A 21196-nucleotide genomic window follows, 5' to 3' on the forward strand; every position below is an offset into this window, starting at 1 on the left:
CGAACAGCTTTTTCAAATGAGGATCCTGTCACTCTGACAAGGCATTACTAAATGCAGTGAAGCCTGACTTTGGGTTCTAGTTTGGTACCCACCACCTCCATCCTTTCAAGCCCAGAAATTTCAGTCTGCAGGTATCTGAAAAGTATGCATGGGTCACAGTAACAGTGTCAACAATTTCACCAGCTTACTGCAATTTAAAGCCTGAAAAATCACATTTCACTTCAAATCACATTGGCTGCACCAATCTGCATGAATGATGTGATAAATTCAGAGGTTTAGGATTTCAGAAAGATTACTTTAAGATATTCCTAACAATCTGAAACTGATTTACCAAAACAGCAGCTTTCTCTAAAATGCTTTGTGCTAAGCTTGCAATGAAGTTTTCGTTCTTAGCTATTATCTTTCAAGAAGCACTTTAACAGCTTGATCCTCCTTCACAGGAATTATGCAGGCTACTCGGGTAAAAGAATAGATTTCCTAAATTCAAAACAGTGCCTAGGTCAGTGGTTCTCAGCCCTGACTGCATATTAGAATCATCTGGGAAGCTTTTTTTTTTTTTTTTTTTAAAGATTTTATTTATTTATTTGACAGAGAGAAATCACAAGTAGATGGAGAGGCAGGCAGAGAGAGAGAGAGAGGGAAGCAGGCTCTCAGCAGAGAGCCCGATGTGGGACTCGATCCCAGGACTCTGAGATCATGACCCGAGCCGAAGGCACTGGCTTAACCCACTGAGCCACCCAGGCGCCCCATCTGGGAAGCTTTTTAAAAATAACTATGCTCAGCCCTTTCTGATTAATTGGTCTGGAAAAGGAACTTGGCATAGTATGCCTTAAAAGCTCCCCAGATGATTCTAATGTACAGACAAAATTAAAAACCACTAGCCTACATGAATGGCTTGGGCAGGGCGTCTAACAACACATTTCTTTTTAGGGTCTTAATATGAGCCAAATACTATGAAGCACAATCTCCTCAGCCCAAGGGCTGATAATCTTTAAAAACAATCACGACCACCACCAACTGGGTAGGGACACCTGGGTGACTGTGGTATCTGCTTAACCACAGAGCCACCGAGGTACCCCTAAATAAATAAAATCTTAAAAAAAGAAAAAGAAAAGGTAACAATCTATGTTTACTAAATAGTCTCATAAGTTATATTCAGTTCTTGCTATCAGGACAAGTTCTCCGAAGTCACATTTAGGCTCTAGAAACCACTGAAATGTTCCAAAAGTCTCAATAATTGAGCACTCAGACTGATCTCCCATACTGCCTCCTGCACCTTGGATAGTACAAAAATTTATCATATTTTGTTTTCATATTTTAATTTTATTTTCTTGGTTTTGAAAAACAGTATCACCAGATCTATCCGTAGGTCAACATCTTCCTTTTTTTTTTCTGTCTAGCTTTCAAAGGACACGGTCTCTTTTTTCTATAAATCCTTCCCAGCTCATCGTGGGGCCCCACTGATTTCTTCCTAACGTAAGTTTCCAGTCGTGACCACATTTTTGGCATGTTATACTGCCATTTCGCCTTTCATCCTCTTTAGGCCTAGTTTCCTAAGCACCTCAGGGACAAAACTGTTTATACGTGTGTGTGTGTCACGGTTTCCACAAGACTCGCAATCTATATTTGGGTTTCCATTATCAAGTTATAACTTTTTGGCCCTCTTCACCTCTCCCAACTCTTCACTGAGCATTGAGCTCTCTCAACTCTGACTCCCTTTAATCTAACTAGGGCATCCTTCCTCCAAGCATTCTTACTACTACTGACGTTTGGATTTTAAGATTCTACAATGTTTGCTAAACGAAAACTAGCTTCCCCTTCCTTGGTTATTTTGGCTAGGCAACTTCCACAAACAAGGCTTCCTCCCAGCCAGCAGCCGACACCAGCCAGTCCCCTTCCCCTGCGCGGTGCCCGTATCTAAGCCCTCATTCTCTTTCCTAAGATGGCCGCCACAAAGCCCCGGGAAGGCTTTGGGTGAGTTTCACCCACGCAAGGCCACTATCATTCCGGAGACCCCACAAGCAGGGGCTGAAATAGGAAAATGGCCCGAGGAAGTGGAACGGGAAGAGTGAGAACTGGCCAAGGCGCCGTGGCCCGGGAAGGCCCGGGAGGGAGGGTCCCCTTGGCTCCCGCGGAGCCTAGACCAGCGTCATAGGAAGTGGGGGCCCCACCCCCTAACGTCAGGGGCGGAAGTGAGCGTTGCTGGGCGCCGATGCGGGGAGAAAGCGGCTGTGGAGAGAACGTGTCTCGACCGAGGTAAGAAAGACGTCCCCGCCTGGCTTGGGGCCTCCACAAACACTCACCTTTAGGGTTCTGGGATACCTTCACCACCTGGTGTCTTCCCTTTCCACCAGCCTGTAGCCTTGGGCCTTGTGGGTTCTCAGCACCGCCAGCCCCCTCGAGGGCCTCCCTGCCTCCTCTGTGTACATTGTTTTAAGTTAACCACCTTCCCCACCTCCTGTTGAGTCCCATTGCTTAAATCTCCTCTGATTGTTTTGTTTGAAGGAAGAAAAAGGATTGTTTTACCAAGACCCCAGCTCTGTTAAGAGTTTAACCAGTTGCTTCAGACTACATCCAGCCCCCAAACTTGACTGCATCGCGTAATTTATCCGTTTCACCGCGGTCTAGTACTAGGGAAAAGGTAAAGAATCGCCTGTTAACAGTTTGGTACGGAAGATACTTAAGTGGACACGGCTGAATGATAAAGCTGTGGATTTCAGTACCCTGAATCTACTGTAATTAGTCTTTTTGCCCCCAGAGTTCAGGCTGGCTTTCCGTAAGTTGCTGAATCTCGTGCTGATTGTTCCTCTATAAATACCTTAAAATCAGGGAACATACTACTTGGTTCTTCCTTCCAAACATCTTATAGTTAATGAGTAAGTATAAAGTATAACTAAAAGTTGTCAAAAGGAAAGTTAGAATTTCTTAATCCAGACATGAAAAAAAAAAATTTTTTTCCAGCAGTTTTGTTAGTAAATGTTATTAACAAATAGGCTGTGTGGCAGATTACCAAACTAGAGTTCCAGCTGATCACTTGTATTTCCTACCTCAGATTCCAGGGCTGCTTATGTCATAGAATGGGGGGAAGGGGTGTGGAACTGTAAGATGGGCCAAAGGAGAGCTTGCCCTAGAGACAACAACTGTAACCCAGGCTAATTTTCAGAAGTTTCCTATGAGAATGATCTTCTATAAATTCAGTTTTTTCCCATAATGATTAGTTTATTTAATCACAGTGCTAAATGGGGGGAGATCTTCGGTAGAAGAGGATTCAAACTACAGGATCATTTCTTGTCGTTTATCTTCCACATTTCTGTTACAGACTTGTTCTTTTATTACTGTATTATCCATAAAATGGATAGTCGTTAAGTCCTAACAATCAGAAGTTTTCCCTCAGTGCTTAGAGGGAGTGACTACTAACTGGAGAGATTTAACCTAAAGTCTGTCCATTTTTGTATATGGGATTGGTGGAGGAGAGGGGAGGTGAAGCATCACTGGAGTAAGTGTGACACTTCCTGATCATATTTAGAGAAGTCATAGAACTAGTAAGCTAGGGGTACCTTGGTGGTTCAGTAAGGTGACTACCTTCAGCTCAGGTTATGATCTAAGAGTCCTGGCATAGGGCCCCCACATCAAGCTCCCTGCTCAGCGGGGAGTCTGCTTCTCCCACTCCCTACTCCCCACTGCTCACGCTTTCACTCTCTTTCTCTCTCAAATGAATAAATAAAATCTTTTTCAAAAAATAGTAAGCTAGCAATGTCTCTGGGCTTATTGGATGGACTAAGTGCATACTGGTGGACCTAGACTTCCAGCATTCCCAGGTGCCAGGAGAGAGCAAGACTGGCAGCCTGTCCATCCTGTATTTTTAAGAACTTCAGAGGAGAGCTTTAAAAGAGTACTTTATTCCTATGTTTATCCTAAAGTTTAAATAGTAGTACCCTTGTGGTCTTGACTTGGCCCCTTTAATGTTAAATACCAACCCTAATGGATGGTAAACAGTGACAGGTTGTTGTAATGGCACTTAAAGTACACTATCTTATCACCTGAATACACTTTAAATTAGTAGTCCTATTTACTGAACCACTGCTTTTTTTTTCCCCCCTCAGTGCTTGGATTCAGCTTCTTCATTTCCAACATGGAAGAAACTTACAGTATGTATTTCTTACTGTTTTTAGAAAATAAGTTAAATTTCTTACATATAGTTTTATGTCTGACAAGACTCTTAGGGTGTGTTTGGAAAGATTCACATTTCTCCGTCAACTGCTGAGGTTGTCTGTATGGTGGTAGAGAAGTTCCCAAATTTGAAATAAGACACTTGAAATCTATCAGTCTTTGAAAAGGCTACAGCTGGGTCATCTGTGTTAAACTATATTTTTATTAAATGAAACATAATTTCTTAGAACTTCAGTTTCTCCTATTAAAGACAAGGGGATAGTAACTATAACGTCTGTTTTCTATTATGAGGGACAATATGATATTCTTAATAATGCTGATATACATTGAGTTCTTGGGGTTAAAGAAATCCTATGAAGAGTTCTTATTTCTCAAGTGATTCAAGAATCTTAGATGGCCCAAGAAGTCAGAAGGAAGCTAGCATCTAGAACAATACAAATGTAGAAACAAAAGAGACTGAAAAAATCATTTCATTTAATGTTTGGATTTTACATCTGAGAAAACAGAACCTGGATTAACTGATTTGTCCAAGGTGACATAGTTAGGGAGAGAGTCACACGTTATTCATAAGCAGTGCCACACTGGATACCATAAGGCACTGTGGTTTCTAGATCCTGACCAAATTTAAGGAACAACGGCATCAGTGAGTGGATGAAACTTGACAACAGGGCCTACTTTGTTTCTTACTTTGCTGTATTGTTCAGAGTCTCTTTGGAGTTAATAAGTTCCAACTAAATGATATTTTTTTAGTTCCATTCTACCTTCAAAGAATCTTAATCACCGATATTTTTATGGAAATAGTCTTCATTAAATATCTACATCAGAGATTCTCAAACATGAGCATGCAGCAAGATCACCTGGGGAGTTTGTTAAAACTAGCTTGCTGGACTTAACCTAGAATTTGTATGTTTGGTTGGTTGGTTGGTTTGGGGTTTTTTGTGTGTTTTGTTGTTGTTGTTGCTTACCCCCAGAATTTCTGATTTAGAAGGTCTGGGGCTCAGGAATTTGCAATTCTAACATGTTCTCAGTTGAGGCTACTGATCTGAGGACCACACTTTGAGAATCATTGATCTAGAAAACTGATTCTCCTTGGTCTGCCTTAGGGCTCCCTCCCCTACCTCCTTAGTTTTTCTTAAGATATATTAATGTAGGCCACCTGGATGGCTTAGTCGGTTAGGTGTCTGCCTTCAGCTTGGGTCATGATCCCAGAGTCCTGGGATTGAGCCTTTTATGGGGCTCTCTGCTTGGTGGGGAGCCTGCTTCTCCCTCTGCCCCTTTCCTTGCCTGTGTGCTCTCTCACTCTCTCTCTCAAATACATAGGGGAAAAAAAATTTTTTTTTAAGAATTTTTTTAAGGTTTTATTTATTCATTTAACAGAGAGGCCTAGTACAAGCAGGGAGAGCAGCAGGCAGAGTGGGAGGATGAGCCAGGAGCCGGATGTGGAACTCAATCCCAGGACTCTGGGATCACGACCTGAGCCGAAGGCAGCCGCTTAACAAACTGAGCCACCCAGGTGTCCCAATAGGCAAAATATTTTAAAAAGATACTTTAATGGGGGCACCTGGGTGGCTCAGTGGGTTAAAGCCTCTGCCTTTGGCTCAGATCATGATCCCAGGATCCTGGGATCAAGCCCTGTATCGGGCACTCTGCTCAGCAGGGAGCCTGCTTCCCCCTCTCTGCCTGCCTCTCTGCCTACTTGTGACCTCTCTCTCGCTCTCTCTCTGTCAAATAAATAAAAAATATCTTTAAAAAAATTTTTAAAGATACTTTAATGTAAACCTGGAATTCCATGTGACATAGGTAGATTTATATTTATTCCTAGAAGCTTACTACTCCATTAAATTAGAAAGCAACAACTCCTCTTTATGTCTCTCATTCTTTACTTTTTTCAGCCATAATTTTTTTTCTTAGAAAAATATCACCTGGAAGTTGTTAGAAATGCACAATCTCTGGGCCCGGTCCCAGACCTTTTGAATCAGAATCTTCATTTTAACATAGTCCCCAAATAATTTAACACTGCCCTAGGATATACTTGATCTTCTTCCCAAATTGACCTTAAACTATAATATTTTTTCTTTTTATTTATTTATTTGAGAGAGAGAGAACATGAGATGGGAGAAGGTCAGAGGGAGAAGCAGACTCCCTGCAGAGCTGGGAGCCTCGTGGGAGACTGAGCACTTCCGGGATCATGACCTGAGCCGAAGGCAGTTGCCTAACCAACTGAGCCACCCAGGCGTCCTTCAACTATAATCTTAATCTGATCTAAAGCTCTCCAGCTTCTGTTTGGGACTGTACCTCTTAACTGATGAAACTTTTGTCAGGTCTCCCTTCCTATTTCTTTTTTTTTTTTTTTTTTTTAAAGATTTTATTTATTTATTTGACAGATAGAGATCACAAGTAGGCAGAGAGGCAGGTAGAGAGAGGAGGGGAGGAAGCAGGCTCCCTGCTGAGCAGAGAGCCTGATGCGGGGCTTGATCCCAGGACCCTGAGGTCATGACCTGAGCCGAAGGCAGAGGCTTTAACCCACTGAGCCACCCAGGCGCCCCACCCTTCCTATTTCTATGAAGTTTCCTCCATTTCTCCCCCTGGGTTTCAGGCCCTATCAAGGTGTGAGAAACGTCTGAGTCTGTGGTTTTGGAGAGAGTTTGTCCACAGGGCCTACTCTATTTCTGCAATTAAGTTGTATTCCCCAAAAGCCAGATAGAATTTGTGATGAGCAGTTTGATAGTACTTATTACAAGTACAAAGTATTTGTTACTTTAAATGCACATAGGCCTCAATGCAGTGCTTTTGGGTATCTTCCCAAAAAAATACTCCTAGAACACAAGCATTTACCAGATTGTTAGTCACAGCATTTTATATAACAGTAAAAACTGGAAATGACCTCTAAATGTCCATCAGTAAGAGAAATTATTAAGAATCCATGGCACATGGGCACCTAGGTGGCTCAGTTGGTTAAGCAATTGCCTTCAGCTCTGGTCATGATTCTGGAGTCCCAGGATCAAATCCTGCATCGGGCTCCCTGCTTAGTGGGGAATCTGCTTTTCCCTCTGACCCTCTCCCCTCTGGTACTCTCTCTCTCTCTCTCATTCTCAAATAAAATCTAAAAAAAAAGAAAAAGAATCCATGGCACATCCATATGCAGCACTGAAGTATTCCTGTTTGGTTTGGTTTGGGGATTTTGGTTTGTTTTTTTAATATTCTTTTTATATCCTGACATAGAAGGAGCTCCAAGATATATGAAGTTTAAAAAAAAAAAAAAGGCAGGCACCTGGCTGGCTCAGTTGAAGGCAGATACAACTCTTGATCTCAGGGTCATGAGATCAAGCCCTACACTGGAGGTGGAGATTACTAAAAAATATAAATAAAAACTTAAAGAAAATAAACAAATAGCAAAATAGGTACAGGAAATCCTGTCACATGCTACAATATGGTTGAACCTTGAGAACATTATGCTAAATGAAATAAGTCAGTCAAAAAAATACCTACACTGTGATTTTACTTACATAAAGTATCTGAAATAGACTCATAGAAACAAGAAGTGGAATTAGTGGTTGCCAGGGATTGGGGAGAGGAGAGAATGGGGAATTATTGCTTAATGGATATTGAGTTTCAGTTTTGCAAGATGAAAAAGTCTGGAAACTGGTTGCATAACAATGTGACTATACTTAACACTGTCAAACTATGCACTTAAAATTAATTAAGACATTAAGTTATATGTTATGTATATTTTTGCCACCATTAAAAACTTTTAATTAAAAATAAAATAAAAATTTTTTAATCTAGAAAAACAGTTTAGAGCTAACCTAAGTTACCAGAGGCCAAGAAATAAAACATTATGGTAGGAAGTCATCATTACCAACTGTGATATATGTCACTGTATGGGCAGCATAATGTGTATGAATCATAAGGTATGTCTAGTCTGTCAGCTGGTGACATGGCCTAATATTTGCTCATGATGGAAAGGATTAAATGAAGGGAAAGTAATAAGAATTGTATCTGTAAACTGTCCCTGGGTGTCCTGAAGCTTCAGAAATGTGAAAAAATTGCTGGTCAGGATGAGCCTGGTTGGCATAATAAACTTGCTTGTCCTCTAAGACTTTTCCTTCCTATTCATTCTGTCCTTCAGATCACCTTTCTGGCTCATTTGCATCACGATCATGGTTAGCAATTTATTCCATGTTTACCACTCCTCCAGTGAAACTGTCTGTTTCAATTCCCCACTGGCTTCTGATTCTCATAGCAGTCTCCTGGTTTATAAGCTCCTTATCAAATGTGAATTGTTTATCTTATTTCATTTTTATCTTTGCCTTCAATGATGGTAACAGCATTTTATTAGGTCACCTTTTGTCCCCATAATATATTGAGAATGTGTTTAACCATTTAATTTCCCTTCCTTAATCAAGCTTGCTAAAATTTGTAAAGCCTACGTGTAGCTTTACACATTTAGAGAAACTTGTTTAGTAACTATAGAGATGATTTCTGAAAGTATAGTCTTCTAAGGGAAGTTTTAAGTAGAATGATCTAGGTTAGAGGCTTTCTTTCACAGAGCATCCCCATATGTCTGCAGTTATCTTAAACTTAGCACATTCTGTTTTTACAGATTATTTTTTCATCTGTCTAACTTGATAATCACTAGATTAAAGAATTCTCTGATTTTTTTCTCATCTGTGTGTCAAACTATGAAAAATAAAACCACCCTATCTGATAAAGGTATTGGTTTCTTTTGAGAGGTATCGAGCGTAATCAAGATCAAGAACTACTTACAGTAATAAGTCCAAGCAGACAGATGAAAAAGAAATCATCTATCAAGCTTCCGTAGAGCTTATAACTGATCTTTTTTCATGTCATAGCATACTAGTAAATAGGCAAGAATGCTGGCAAAGGGGATTAATTGCCCTTAACTTGCCCTAGAAATGACTGGTGGGGACAGGAGGCATGTGTGCACAGGTAGCCTGCATCAATATATGGGCACACCATCCATTCCAACTTTAGCATACTGGTTGAGAGGCTTTGGTTAGGCGAGCTAGAGATAAGAATGACCCTGAATTAGCACTTCTAGGAAGAAAAAGAGGATATCATTTCATGTAACTTTATTATTCTTTTCATTGTTGGTTACCTTTAGTGTAAAACAAATTTATATACAACTAAATACGAGCCAAGATCCTATCCCGTGATAGCTTGTTTTGCTGTACTTAGGAAGATTTGTTGGTAATACAGTTTTATCTTGGAGTTATGTTTTCATGTTTAAATGTTTAGTCACCCTTTTTTTTAAAATTCCAAGTTGTTGTGAAGACTGTCTTGTTCTATTCTTGTAGACTCTGTTGAAAAATCCAGTGTGCCTGGAATACTATGGTTTTACAAAGGCTTAAAGCTTAAGCTGTATGTTTATCCTTCCCTTCTCTCTTTCAGTCGATTCCCTGGACCCTGAAAAGCTATTACAATGCCCCTATGATAAAAACCACCAGATCAGGGCCTGCAGGTTTCCTTATCATCTTATCAAGTGCAGAAAGGTAAGACATTATTTTCATAATTTTCCTTGTAATGACCTCTTGAGTTCTTTTAAAAAGCCAAATTTTGAAAGTATCATATAATTTTAGCAAAAATGTTTTAATTTAATGCCAGACTTGGTTTGGGCATTAAGCACTTCTGTGTTAAGTGCCAAATTTATAGAAATGAGTCCATTTCTTTGGGTACATACGTGTTTTCTTGTTTCTGTTTTTTTCTACCTAACTAGTGACAGAGCGTCCTCTATATACTCTTCTCACACTTTATAAAACAGAAGAAACAGTAATGTTGGCTAGCAATGAGAAATCCCTTTTGCCTTGTGAATTCTATGTGTTCGTTGTCCTGATAAGGTTTGAGTGCCATAATACATTTATCTTTATTTTTGCTTGGAATTTTTAGAGAAGTTGAGCAGCTAGAGGTTAGATTATTCCTAAAAATAATGGTTTCTCCAAGTTTCAGTCTTTAGTTGAAGCATCTTTTGGTGGGGGTGGGAGACAACTAGGCAGAGGTTTTTTTTTTTTCTGGTCACTCTTTTGTAGTCTTAGATGACATAAACTACTTTAAAGCTAGCAGACTAATTGAGGCACTTTGTAAGGATTGTTAGAATACAGATGTCAGATACAAAGGCCAAAGGTCTGCAGGATTTATGCTTGGACAGCATTTTTGGTATTTAATCCAAACTCCATATAATTCATGTATGCATTAACATCCTTTAAAGTGTGTTCTTTTGCATTCCTAATGACATGATTATGATGCCATTGTTGATCATTTCTCCAGCTCTTTTAAATCTCTAGAGCAAAGATCCCTTAAATTTGCACCTGGATAATGTGGGCCCCCAGATCCCACCACAACTTCTTCCCCTAGGATTGCAAACATGTCCCCAAGGACAAAGGTTGGGAAAGAAAACCAAGCAATAAAAAGACATTTTCTTTAACTCACTTTTTTCCTTTGTTGAGGGAGCAAGAAAGCATGTGCACTTTGGGGGGAGGGGAGGGAGGAGCAGAGGGAGAAAGAGAGAGAAAGAGAATCTTGGGTAGTCACCATGCCCAGCTCAGAGCCCAACCCAGAGCTTCATCTCAGGACTATGAGATCATGACCTTAGCTGAAATCAGGAGTCAGATGCTTAACCAGTTGAGCCACCCAGGCACCCCTTTCACTCCCCTCTTCTAAACCTCTTAATCTTTGACCGCAAACCTCTCTGCACTGGAAAGCTCAGTATCCCTTATGAAAATCATGGAGGTAACTGCCCTCATAATTTTCTTCATCCTCTGTTTTTTCTTCGTGTCCTCCCACTTCACATTATTTTTACTCTTTTGAGTATAATTTGTGATAAATGTTTTGTTCCTTCTAATAAATCAACTTCTTAATACCTGATATGCTTCCTGTAGGATTTGGGTGATATTAGCACTTTGGGTTTTTTTTGTTTTGTCTTAAAGTAAAGAACTTGATCAGCAAGCAGCCTCTCCCATTTGGGCTTTTCCTTTATGAAATAGTTGAAATAAATGTCAAATTTTCCACAGCACCATTTCAGGCACCATTACTTTAAATAAGTATCCCTGTGTTAATCTGAAAACTCCTCAGCCAGCTTCTTCTAGGGCTCCCTCCCCACAGCTGTTTGCCAGCACTATTGCATAGCGGTAGCAGGGCTGGACTGCAGTACGGACTAAGAGTAGGTTTTCTTGTTACTGTTTCCTGAATATCACCCTTCAGAGACATCCAGAGAGTTCCACCATTACAGGCTGTTCTGCCAGTCTTGGGACCCTGAGAAATGTGGTTCAAATACCCAATCCTGGGGTGCCTGGCTGGCTCAAGTCATTAAGCGCCTGCTGCCTTCAGCTCAGGTCAAGATCCCTTCTCCCTCTCCTACTCCTCCTGCTTGTGTTCCCTCTCTCACTGTCCCTCTCTCTGTCAAATAAGTAAATAAAATCTTAAAATAAATAACCAATTTTAAATTCACTATTTACTTCCTTATAAAAGTCACTGTGAACTCAGTATCTGTGTTGTCGGTCTCTATGAACATAATAAAGAAGCTTACATTTTGATGAGTTTGAGGTCATCTGTACAGTTTGTGTAAGTGAGAAATAATTCATTCCCTCTTAATTTTCTACCATGAGTTTACCTACCACAGTTAAGCGGCAAGTTTATTGCGAGATTTTAGGGGAGTCATTTATAGAGTAAGGCTAGGCCACTCCCTTTGAATCTGAAGAGAAAGAATTGACAGACCCCTTAATTTTTTTCCACAGAATCATCCTGATGTCGCAAACAAATTGGCTACTTGTCCCTTCAATGCTCGTCACCAGGTTCCTCGGGCCGAAATCAGTCATCATATCTCAAGCTGTGATGATAAAAGTTGTATTGAGCAGGATGTTGGTAAGACTAGCTGAAAGGTTTCCATCTTACAGGTTAGCCCCTTCCGATTTGTATTACGCTGCGTTGTCAGCTTGATTTTTGGCTTTCATCATTTCAGAAGAATAGTACCTTTCTGCCCTTGAGTATTTTATCTCATCCGTAAAAGGTTGTCAGGCTGTGTTTATCAGACTGCTTTCTCTTCTGAACAACCTGATCCATCTTACCAATTTATCTAAAAATAAAAATCCTTTTTTGCCGTAAATATGGTAAACATTCTTGTTTCTGCTTTTTCTTCTGTCAGCAAGGGGATAAGACCTCTGTTTAGCTTTCATAGCATCCATTTTTCAGAAACAAAGACCTATTAGGCTACCCTGAAAGCTTTTAAGCCACTTAACCCCTTTAAAAATAATAACCTGACGATGTCCCCTTCTTACATCAGAATCCTTATTATCTTGCAGTCAACCAAACCAGGAACCTTGGACAAGAGACTCTGGCTGAGAGCACATGGCAGTGCCCTCCTTGCGATGAAGATTGGGATAAAGGTGGATTGTACCTACATCTTATTTTTCATAATGTCTAAATCTCAAGTCATTTAGTTTAGGCAGAAGGAAGATTTTCCTTTTTTATGAGCATCCCATGTTCAGAACGCCTTATTATTTGTATTGGGCCCCCAAATGAGCACATTTGTATCACTGTGCAGGCATGTGGAACAGCCTATCCCTCTCGATTGGAAAAAGCACTTCTTTACAACTGCCTTTTTCCATAAATTGTGTTGTACCATCTGTGTTTGGTTGTTACTGGGCATGTTTATTATTATTTATGTTGCTTGCATTTATATCCTTCAATTAAATTCCTGCTACTGTGTCACTTCGGCAGGTACTTGATCAATTTTTACTTGCTTCTCTAAGCTTAGGTGTATTATTTCCCAACTTACAGATTCAACTAGCATAAACTGGTGTTTTACCTAGGGATGCCACAAACTATGTCTTGCTTTCTTTGGCAGATCTGTGGGAACAGACCAGCACCCCATTTGTCTGGGGCACAGCCAACTACTGTGGCAACAACAGGTAAATGAAATAGGCTCATTCCCAGCACTGCCTCCCAAAATCTAAGTGCTCTGGTACCAAAAGAAGCTGCCAAAGCATGGTTTGGTTTCTTTCGTTAATGATGTTACTTGGTGGTAACTTAGATAGTTTTGATGGGTTATTTTTTTTTCTTTATTCCTCAATTCATAAAAAGGCCACATGGTTTGTGTTAATCCCTGTGGGAACACAGAAATACTAGTTTACAGTCTAGCAAGGGAGACAGTGGCACCAGACATTCTTATGTCTAAGTTGGGTTTTTTGCGGAGTTGGCACTATTTAAAAAAAAAAAAAAAAAATCTTTTTTTTTTAATTTTAAGATTTTATTTATTTATCAGAGAGAGAGAGGGGGAGAGAGAGAGAGCACAGGCAGACAGAATGGCAGGCAGAGGCAGAGGGAGAAGCAGGCTCCCTGCTGAGCAAGGAGCCTGACGTGGGACTCGATCCCAGGACGCTGGGATCATGACCTGAGCCGAAGGCAGCTGCTTAACCAACTGAGCCACCCAGGAGTCCCTGGCACTATTTTAATGCTTTGGAAAATATTCTCCAACGACACCTCTCTGGGTAATTAGTGTCTAAGGAAAAATAAACTTAAAAGTTCTTAATTTGAAATTGGGCAAGCCAGAGTACCTATTGGATAGGGAAGAAAATGCATCTCCTCTGATTTTGTATCTAAGTGTGGGGCTTGAACTCATAAGCCAGAGATCAAAACCTGATCTGAGATCAAGAGTCAGATACTTAACCACTTAACCAACTGAGCCACCCAGGCACCCCTCTATCTAACTTAAATCTATGAGATTTCTCATTACTACTTCATCTTCAAACCTTAAAAGATCAAGTTTCAGGGATGCCTGCGTGGCTCAGTCAGTTAAGAGGGTGCCTTCGGCTCAGGTCATGATCCCAGGGTCCTAGGATCCTTGCTTGGAGGGAGCCTGCTTCTCTCTCCACCTCTGCCTGCTTGTGCACGTGCTTGCGCGCGCTCTCTCTCTCTCTGACAAAGAAATAAAATCTTTAAAAAAAAAAAAAAAGATCAAGTTTCAGATATTCAGAGATGAGAATATTTATGGATCAGAAAACAAAGGAATGAGATGCGAGACTTCCATTTTTTCCCCAAATAGAATACTTACCAATTTTTATTTCTTAGCTCCAAAGATGAGTTGGTAATTGTACATGTACCTTATTTTGTGTGTGCACTAAGATGGAAAAACTTAAAGATGAATTTTAATAGTACAGTATTAATTTTACCTCAGTTCTGTGAGATTTGTTGCCTTTGGCTTGGTTGTCTTGGCATTTTATTTTGTCTCTTACATTTATTGAGTGAGCTGATGAGCCTGTCATACAGCTGAACAGTAGATGGCATTGCTGTTTATCTCAATTTCTGGAAAATGAAAATGGTGAGACCCATCTTAATGCTTGTACAAAACAGTGAGCTTTTCAGAGAAGTAGTAATCATTCTAATTGCAAGAATGTTTTGATGGAAATGTGTTTACATTTCAGAATGTAATTTGCTGTTTTCCCCCAAATTACAAAAAACACATTTTGATTGTCTTGTGTGTGCCTGCCTGAGGAATGTAGATATGCTGGCATAGGCAAATTTGTCTTTTTTTTTTTTTTTGCAGCCCTGCAAGCAACATAGTTGTGGAACATAAGAGTAACCTGGCTTCAGGCATGCGTGTTCCTAAGTCTCTGCCATATGTTCTGCCATGGAAAAACAGTAAGTGAAATAAAGGCAAGATGCTTTTACTCTTTTCATTGTGCTGAATACAGTTGGTTTTGATTCTTCAAAGACATATTCAGTGTGAACTCATTACCTCAGATGACCCCAAGAGTGAGTACCTCCTCAGATTTTGCATTCTGAGCACCTCACTCCACCCTAGTCCCTGCCCCAGTTAGTAGCAGGAAATTATGAATAAGAAAATACAAAAAAAATTCCAAAAGAATATTTTCAAACCGGACGGCCGCTGACATCAAATACCTTGGGTAAATTTGGAGACAGTGAAAAGTCTACTGATATCGGGTAGTAGGAATTCATCGCTGACACTCAAGGTATAATATCAGTAGAAACTGGGATTAGAAATTGTATTGCAGAGAGCTAAAAGGAAATGAGGAGAAAGAAAATGTAAGTAACAAGTTATAGAAACTAGCATAAGAAATTTCTAATGTCTTCCCTGGATATCAGAGGCTGTGCCTAGTAAATAGGTACTAAATTCATATCATATCACCCTGATAAATTCCCACATATGGAACACCCAAAATACTATCATTTTTATTTAATACAAACTTTCCTAATGTTGCCCTCAAATGCAGATTCCCTTGATTCAGTGTGTGCTACTGTTTGACCTAATTTTTTAGGTGGCTAGAGGACTTCCTTTAAAATATTTTCCTTGGGGCACTTGGGTGGCTCAGTGGGTTAAGCCTCTGCCTTCAGCTCAGGTCACGATCCCAGGGTCCTGGGATCGAGCCCCACATCAGGCTCTCTGCTCAGCGGGGAGCCTGCTTTCTCCCCCCCTAACCTGCCTCTCTGCCTACTTGTGATCTGTGTCTGCCAAATAAATAAATAAAATCTTTAAAAAAAAATAAAATATTTTCCTTTGGGTACTTGAATTTCCCTAAAAATGAGATCACCAAATCATATGCCTAAAGGCTTAATAGGTAATAAAGTATTCTTTTCCATGCTCTTGAACAGAATCCAATCACTAATTTTAAATTCTTTCACTTTTATATTGTAATTCAGTATACCCCAAGAATAAGTCATTTGTGTTTAGTAAGAATAGGGGAAGGAGTGAATTTCAATTGTCATGGTGTATTTATTTTGAAATATTTCTACTCCATAGATGGAAATGCACAGTAACTGAATATCTCATCAAGTAAGTGTTTCAGTTTTATTTCTCTATCTCTTCAGATAGTAGCAAGATTTAACTGGACATAAAGCAATTCGGGTCCAATTTTCTTTTTTTTTTTTTTTTTTTTTCTTCCAGTTTTATTGATATAATTAACATATAACATTGTGTAAGTTTAAGATGTAAAACATAATGACCCGATATATGTATTTACTGCCAAATTTTTTTACCACAGTAAGTTAATATCCATTGCTTCACATAATTACACATTTTTCCCCATTGTAGGAACATTTAAGATCTACTCTCTCAGCAACTTCCCAACATGCAATACAATATTGCTAACCAGAGTCATCATGTTGTACATTACAGCTTCCAAAATTACATAAATGTACATTTATCTTAAAACTGGAAGTTTCGTTATCTTTTGATTGCCTTCACCCAATTCCCCACCATGACTCCCGCCCTGCCCCAGTAACCTCTGGCAACCCCAATCTGATCTGTTTTTATGAGTCTGGGTTTTTTTTAGATTCCACATGTAAATGAGTTCACAGTATTTGTCTTTTTCTGTCTGACTTATTTCACTTAACATAATGTTCTCAAGGTCCATCCATGTTGTCGCAAATGGTAGGATTTCCTCACTTTTGTGAGGCTGAGTAATCTAGTCCACTGTATATGCGTGTGTGTGTGTGTGTGTGTGTATATATATATATATATAAATATATACCACACACCATATTTTCTTTATCCATTCCTCTGCTGATGGACACTTAGGCTGTTTCCATACTTTGGCTATTGTGAATGCTGCTGCAATGACCACGGGAGTGCAGGTAGTTCTACTTTTGAGTTTTCTAAGGAACCTTCCATACTGTTTTCCAGAGAGTCTGCACTAAATTGTAGTCCTGCTAATAGGGTACAAGGTTTTCAGTTTGGATCATCTTAAAGGACAGAGGTTGAGAAGCATCTCATTGCTGTAATGATCCAAACCCACGCCCCTCATGTCTTCATCAAAATCCCATTTGCTGCTCTTGCCTGTCAATGAGTATTGATGGTGGGGATGGGAGGCGTAGGTAAGGAGAAAGGGGTCTTCCTGAGGTGAGTGGCATGTGGAGGAAGGGCAGCAGCTGTTAAAATCCACATGCAGCCTCTCTTCATAAAGCTCACCCCCTGGATTAGGCCATAATGGGCGACAGCTACTTTCGGCCACAGGCGGTTCCACTGGAATCTGCTGGGGAAAGGGTTCTGCAGAGCTCTGGGAAGGGGAGAAGTCATAAGGCCAGCTGGTCAGAGGGAAAGGATAACTGGGACAACAGTTGTCATTAAGAGACTGTCTCCCCAAGGCAGTATTTATATTCCATGTTTGCCGATCACCGTAGTCAGAAGACTCCGGAAACAGGATGAAGCAGGTCCCCACCATTACAGATCCAACTACTGGACAGTTTGCATTTGTCATAGAGCTTAGTGGGGCCCAAGGTGGAAGTGGGGTCTGCCAGGTCAGTGGTTCCCCCCAAGCAACAGCTCTTGGAGAAGAACAAGCAATCATTCAGAGACTTCTGCTGGGGAGTGTTAGCTATTAAACGTCCATTGTAACTACCGGGCAACTGGACGCCCTCCTGGAAAGACCAAGTTAAAGGAAAACTTCCCCAACTTTGGGTTTCACCTGGAAGAGACTTTGTATCTGGGCTCTCCTTCAGCTTTGAGGGGACAGAGGCAGATGCCGCTGCATGTGCTTTTTTCATTGTTCTTCTTGCCTCGGCTTCCAATTTGGTTTCTGGTTTTGGATGATCGTGCTCTCCCTTTGACTGGAAGAATATGAAGCGTCCGTCGTGCCTCCAGAAGTTGGTGACCGGGAAGCCCCCATGGCCTCGGCAAGGAATGAGCTTCAGAGGCCCGTCGCAGTTTGGACAGCGTTTCCTCTGCTGCTTCTGCCGGGCTTTGTCGCAGATGGCGGGTCGCAGGTAGATCTTGCGGCCCTCCTCAGCAGAGCAGTCACGGCTGCACACCACCACGCCCAGGCAGGACTTTTTGAGGATGCGGGAGTTGTGGTTGTTGGTGTTGCGCATGGCCCAGCTGCTCAGGTGCCGCTGTGCGTTCCTGTCCTCTGAGCTGTAGATGTGCTTCTCGTAGGAGTCGGGCCATTCCTGGAACCAGTCAGTCTTTTTCACATTCTGTGGCAGTTTCATATCGTTAATATCCCAGCTTAACACCTCCTTGTCCTCGGAATCAAGGTCTTCAGGCGCCATGACAGTCAGGTCATCCATAGGGTTCCGTCTACCCAATTTCCACAGAAATGGTGAGGAATCTGCTTCTCAAAGGCGTTTCCTACAGTCGGATCAATCCACTCTTGACTCAGCAACTTAGACCTGGAGACTGTTTTCTGACATTTTTGTCAGGTTTCAACGTTTCCTCCATGAAGCTGTAGTTGAAGACTGGAGATGAATTTAATGAGGCCTGATTGGAGATTTTGGGGAAAGGAAAAGTGCTGAAAGAGGGGGGTCCAATTTTCTTTCAGATTATGGTATCAAATTAAAGCTTTGTGTGTGCCTGTGTTTTTTAAGTATATAGCTTCTGTTATGGCTCTAATGAATAAGCATTTACTGGTTAAATTAGAATTCTGTTAACATGCCAAGTTGTTTTCCCTAACGTTAGTACACACTGCCTTTTTCCTTTTTCTTTTTCTTTTTTTTTTTTTTAATCAAAGTTGCATTCTAGATCTATCATGCCTTTTTAATGGACTGAGATTAATCAGACAGCTGTGCTTCACTGCTCTGCAATTCTTCCCCTGTGCAGTACAGTTTAACACTCAGCAAAAAATTCATACTCTTTTTAATGAGCAGTTAAAAGTTTGGGGTCTCTAAGAAGCTTGCACTGTTGATCTTATCTGAATATTTGATTTCGCAAGATCTTACAAAATCTGTATGAAGAGCCTAAAATCTTTCACTTTCTAAAGATGAAACCTTTCCTTGAGGTAACCCTATGTGACTATGGAAGAGCCAAATTTGATTCTTTCAATGCTTTTTTGGCTGAGGTTGCTCAGCCGTATTGCTCCTGCCAAAAGGAATATTGTTAGGCTAGGAAAGAGACTATGTCCTCACTGTCTTGCAGATAGTAAGCCCCCTGTGAATATTTATTTAAGGAGTGAGTAATTGGCCTCTTGCCTTCCAGTTCATTCACTTCCTCTGGGCAGTGAAGCAGATGGATCTCCAGTGAGTTAGGGTTCATTTTATACCTAAACTGATGTTTCTCCTGGTGGGAAGCAGAAAAGAGATTCTAAAACCAAATACACCTTAACTATGGACGATGATATTTATGGGTTGCTTCTAGGTGCTAGCCATTTTTCTTGGTACATTTTGTAAAATTGTTAAATACATGAAGAACCAGAAAATGGGATTTGGCCCCAGAATGGAAAGAGACAGGACAGCACTGGGGTGTGTCAGGAAAGCACACAGCACCTGGATAAATGGTGAACTTTGAATCCTTCTCCAACACACTGCCCAAGACACTTGGTTCTCATATAGTACGGATTACTACCTAATACAAACGGTCTGGGAGCATCTCGCTGGCTCACTCCGGAAAGCATGCAACTCTTAATCTTGGGGTCATGAGTTTGAGCCCCACATTGGGTGTAGAGATTACAAGAAATAAATATTCTAGGGCACCTGGATGGCTCAGTCAGTTAAGCAGCCAGCTCTTGATTTGGGCTCAGGTCATGATCTCAGGTTTCTGGGATCAAGCCCCACATCGGGCTCTCTGTTCAGCGAGAAGGCAGCTTCCTTCTCCCTCTGCCCTGTCCCCACTCGTACATGTGCTCATGGTGTCTCTCTCTCTCTCACTCTCAAATCTTTAAAAAAAAAAATAAAGGTGAAAGCCTAGGAGAAACTTCTATCTCTAATACCTAAGACTTGACATCTTCTCTCCTTGGGAACTTTTCACTATTAAACCCCTTACATGCTAAAAATGTATTTTCCTGTATAATCTCTGAGGAATCAGGAGAGAAAAATGATCCTAGGTTAGGTAACAATCCTTAAACAGCCACAGAATTTTTTATCCTCTTAATAAAAATAAAGTATCATTTTTTGAATGCCAGTTGTTACAGAATTCTCTAGCTTCTTTGGAAAGACACAAAAGAAATAGAATATAGGATTTATCCCCTTAAGGAACTTAAGTGTTGGTGGAGATTTTTTTGAATGCACATACATGAAGAGGGTTTGTTCACCTTGCACTTGATATGCTTTATCTCATTATGTTTTTATCAACAAATCTACTTTTTACTAGATAAATGTCTTAAAGCAGGTGATGTCATATTAATTTTTATTCCCCTAATGTATGTTGTAACAGCTCAAAAAATGTAACTGAATTAATGAGTAGATAGAGCATATGAGAAGAGAAAAAGATCAATATACGTTAGCTGAAATTAATCCACAGTTGTCTGGAGAAGTCAATTGTATGGATAGTCCTGATTTACTTCTCGGTCGTGAAACTGGTGACACAGGATTGTACAGTGATCTCTTTGTAGAATGTTTTTGATTCAATTAACAAGTTTCTTAGTGGTACTGAAGAGCTAAGCGTCAGAAGGTACTTGCTGTTCTGCAATAAGCAATGTCAGATTCTTCAGCTGACTAATAGATGTTAATCAGGTTGTAGTTATATGGCCTATTATCAGATGTGGTTGGTGTTTTTATCACTGAAAGGAACTAAGAACTTTTTTTCTCTCATTTCCTTGCAGATGCCAGACCCTAGAAGACTCTTGCTTCTTCCTGCCACCAATGGGTTCTTCATGGTTTTTCCTCCTAATCTAATTATAGAAAGATAAACTGTCTGTGACTTTCAAACTGACAAGTACCTTTTTTTTTTCTTCCCCGCTTTGAGTCTTCACTCATTTGATGCAAGAAAAGAACCCTCAAACTCAGAACTGTTTCAAATAAAGCATCAATATAGATAGCTTGATAGTTTGGTTAAGTACCTGCAGCCCAAGATCAGAAATCACATCCCATTTCACATTAATGAAGCATAATTATTTAAAGTTATCTTAAGGAGGCGCCTGGGTGGCTCAGTGGATTAAGCTGCTGCCTTCGGCTCAGGTCATGATCTCAGGGTCCGGGATCGAGTCCCGCATCGGGCTCTCTGCTCAGCAGGTGGGGCCTGCTTCCCTTCCCCTCTCTCTGCCTGCCTCTCTGCCTACTTGTGATCTCTCTCTGTCAAATAAATAAATAAAATCTTTTAAAGTTATCTTAAGGATCCAGCTAAAGC

At 40.5% G+C, this 21196-nt stretch overlaps 2 protein-coding genes across 5 annotated transcripts; one reads left to right on the plus strand and one right to left on the minus strand.

Moving 5' to 3' along the window:
- Positions 1 to 2059: 2059 nt before the first annotated feature.
- Positions 2060 to 20887, plus strand: GTSF1 (gametocyte specific factor 1). Of its 4 annotated transcripts, XM_059185083.1 has the most exons (11): positions 2060 to 2256; positions 2506 to 2641; positions 2759 to 2876; positions 4104 to 4148; positions 9583 to 9683; positions 11922 to 12048; positions 12486 to 12569; positions 13031 to 13094; positions 14729 to 14823; positions 15944 to 15976; positions 20673 to 20887. In XM_059185083.1, exons 3-10 carry the CDS (start codon positions 2873 to 2875, stop codon positions 15958 to 15960), a joined length of 537 nt encoding a protein of 178 aa, XP_059041066.1. In that variant the 5' UTR covers positions 2060 to 2256; positions 2506 to 2641; positions 2759 to 2872; the 3' UTR covers positions 15961 to 15976; positions 20673 to 20887. The 4 variants fall into 4 exon arrangements, with proteins under 4 accessions (XP_059041066.1, XP_059041069.1, XP_059041068.1 ...); XM_059185085.1 differs by lacking the exon at positions 2759 to 2876 and having other exon boundaries at positions 2062 to 2256; XM_059185086.1 differs by lacking the exons at positions 2506 to 2641; positions 2759 to 2876.
- LOC131838656 (chorion-specific transcription factor GCMa-like) lies at positions 16083 to 18319 on the minus strand. The gene is given in 2 exon segments (XM_059185082.1): positions 16083 to 17328; positions 17330 to 18319. Coding segments are annotated over 2 exon segments (1326 nt in total). The 5' UTR covers positions 18208 to 18319; the 3' UTR covers positions 16083 to 16880.
- Positions 20888 to 21196: the final 309 nt, after the last annotated feature.

The sequence above is a fragment of the Mustela lutreola genome, chromosome 8, assembly GCF_030435805.1.
Source record: "Mustela lutreola isolate mMusLut2 chromosome 8, mMusLut2.pri, whole genome shotgun sequence".
Classification (NCBI taxonomy): Eukaryota; Metazoa; Chordata; class Mammalia; order Carnivora; family Mustelidae; genus Mustela; species Mustela lutreola.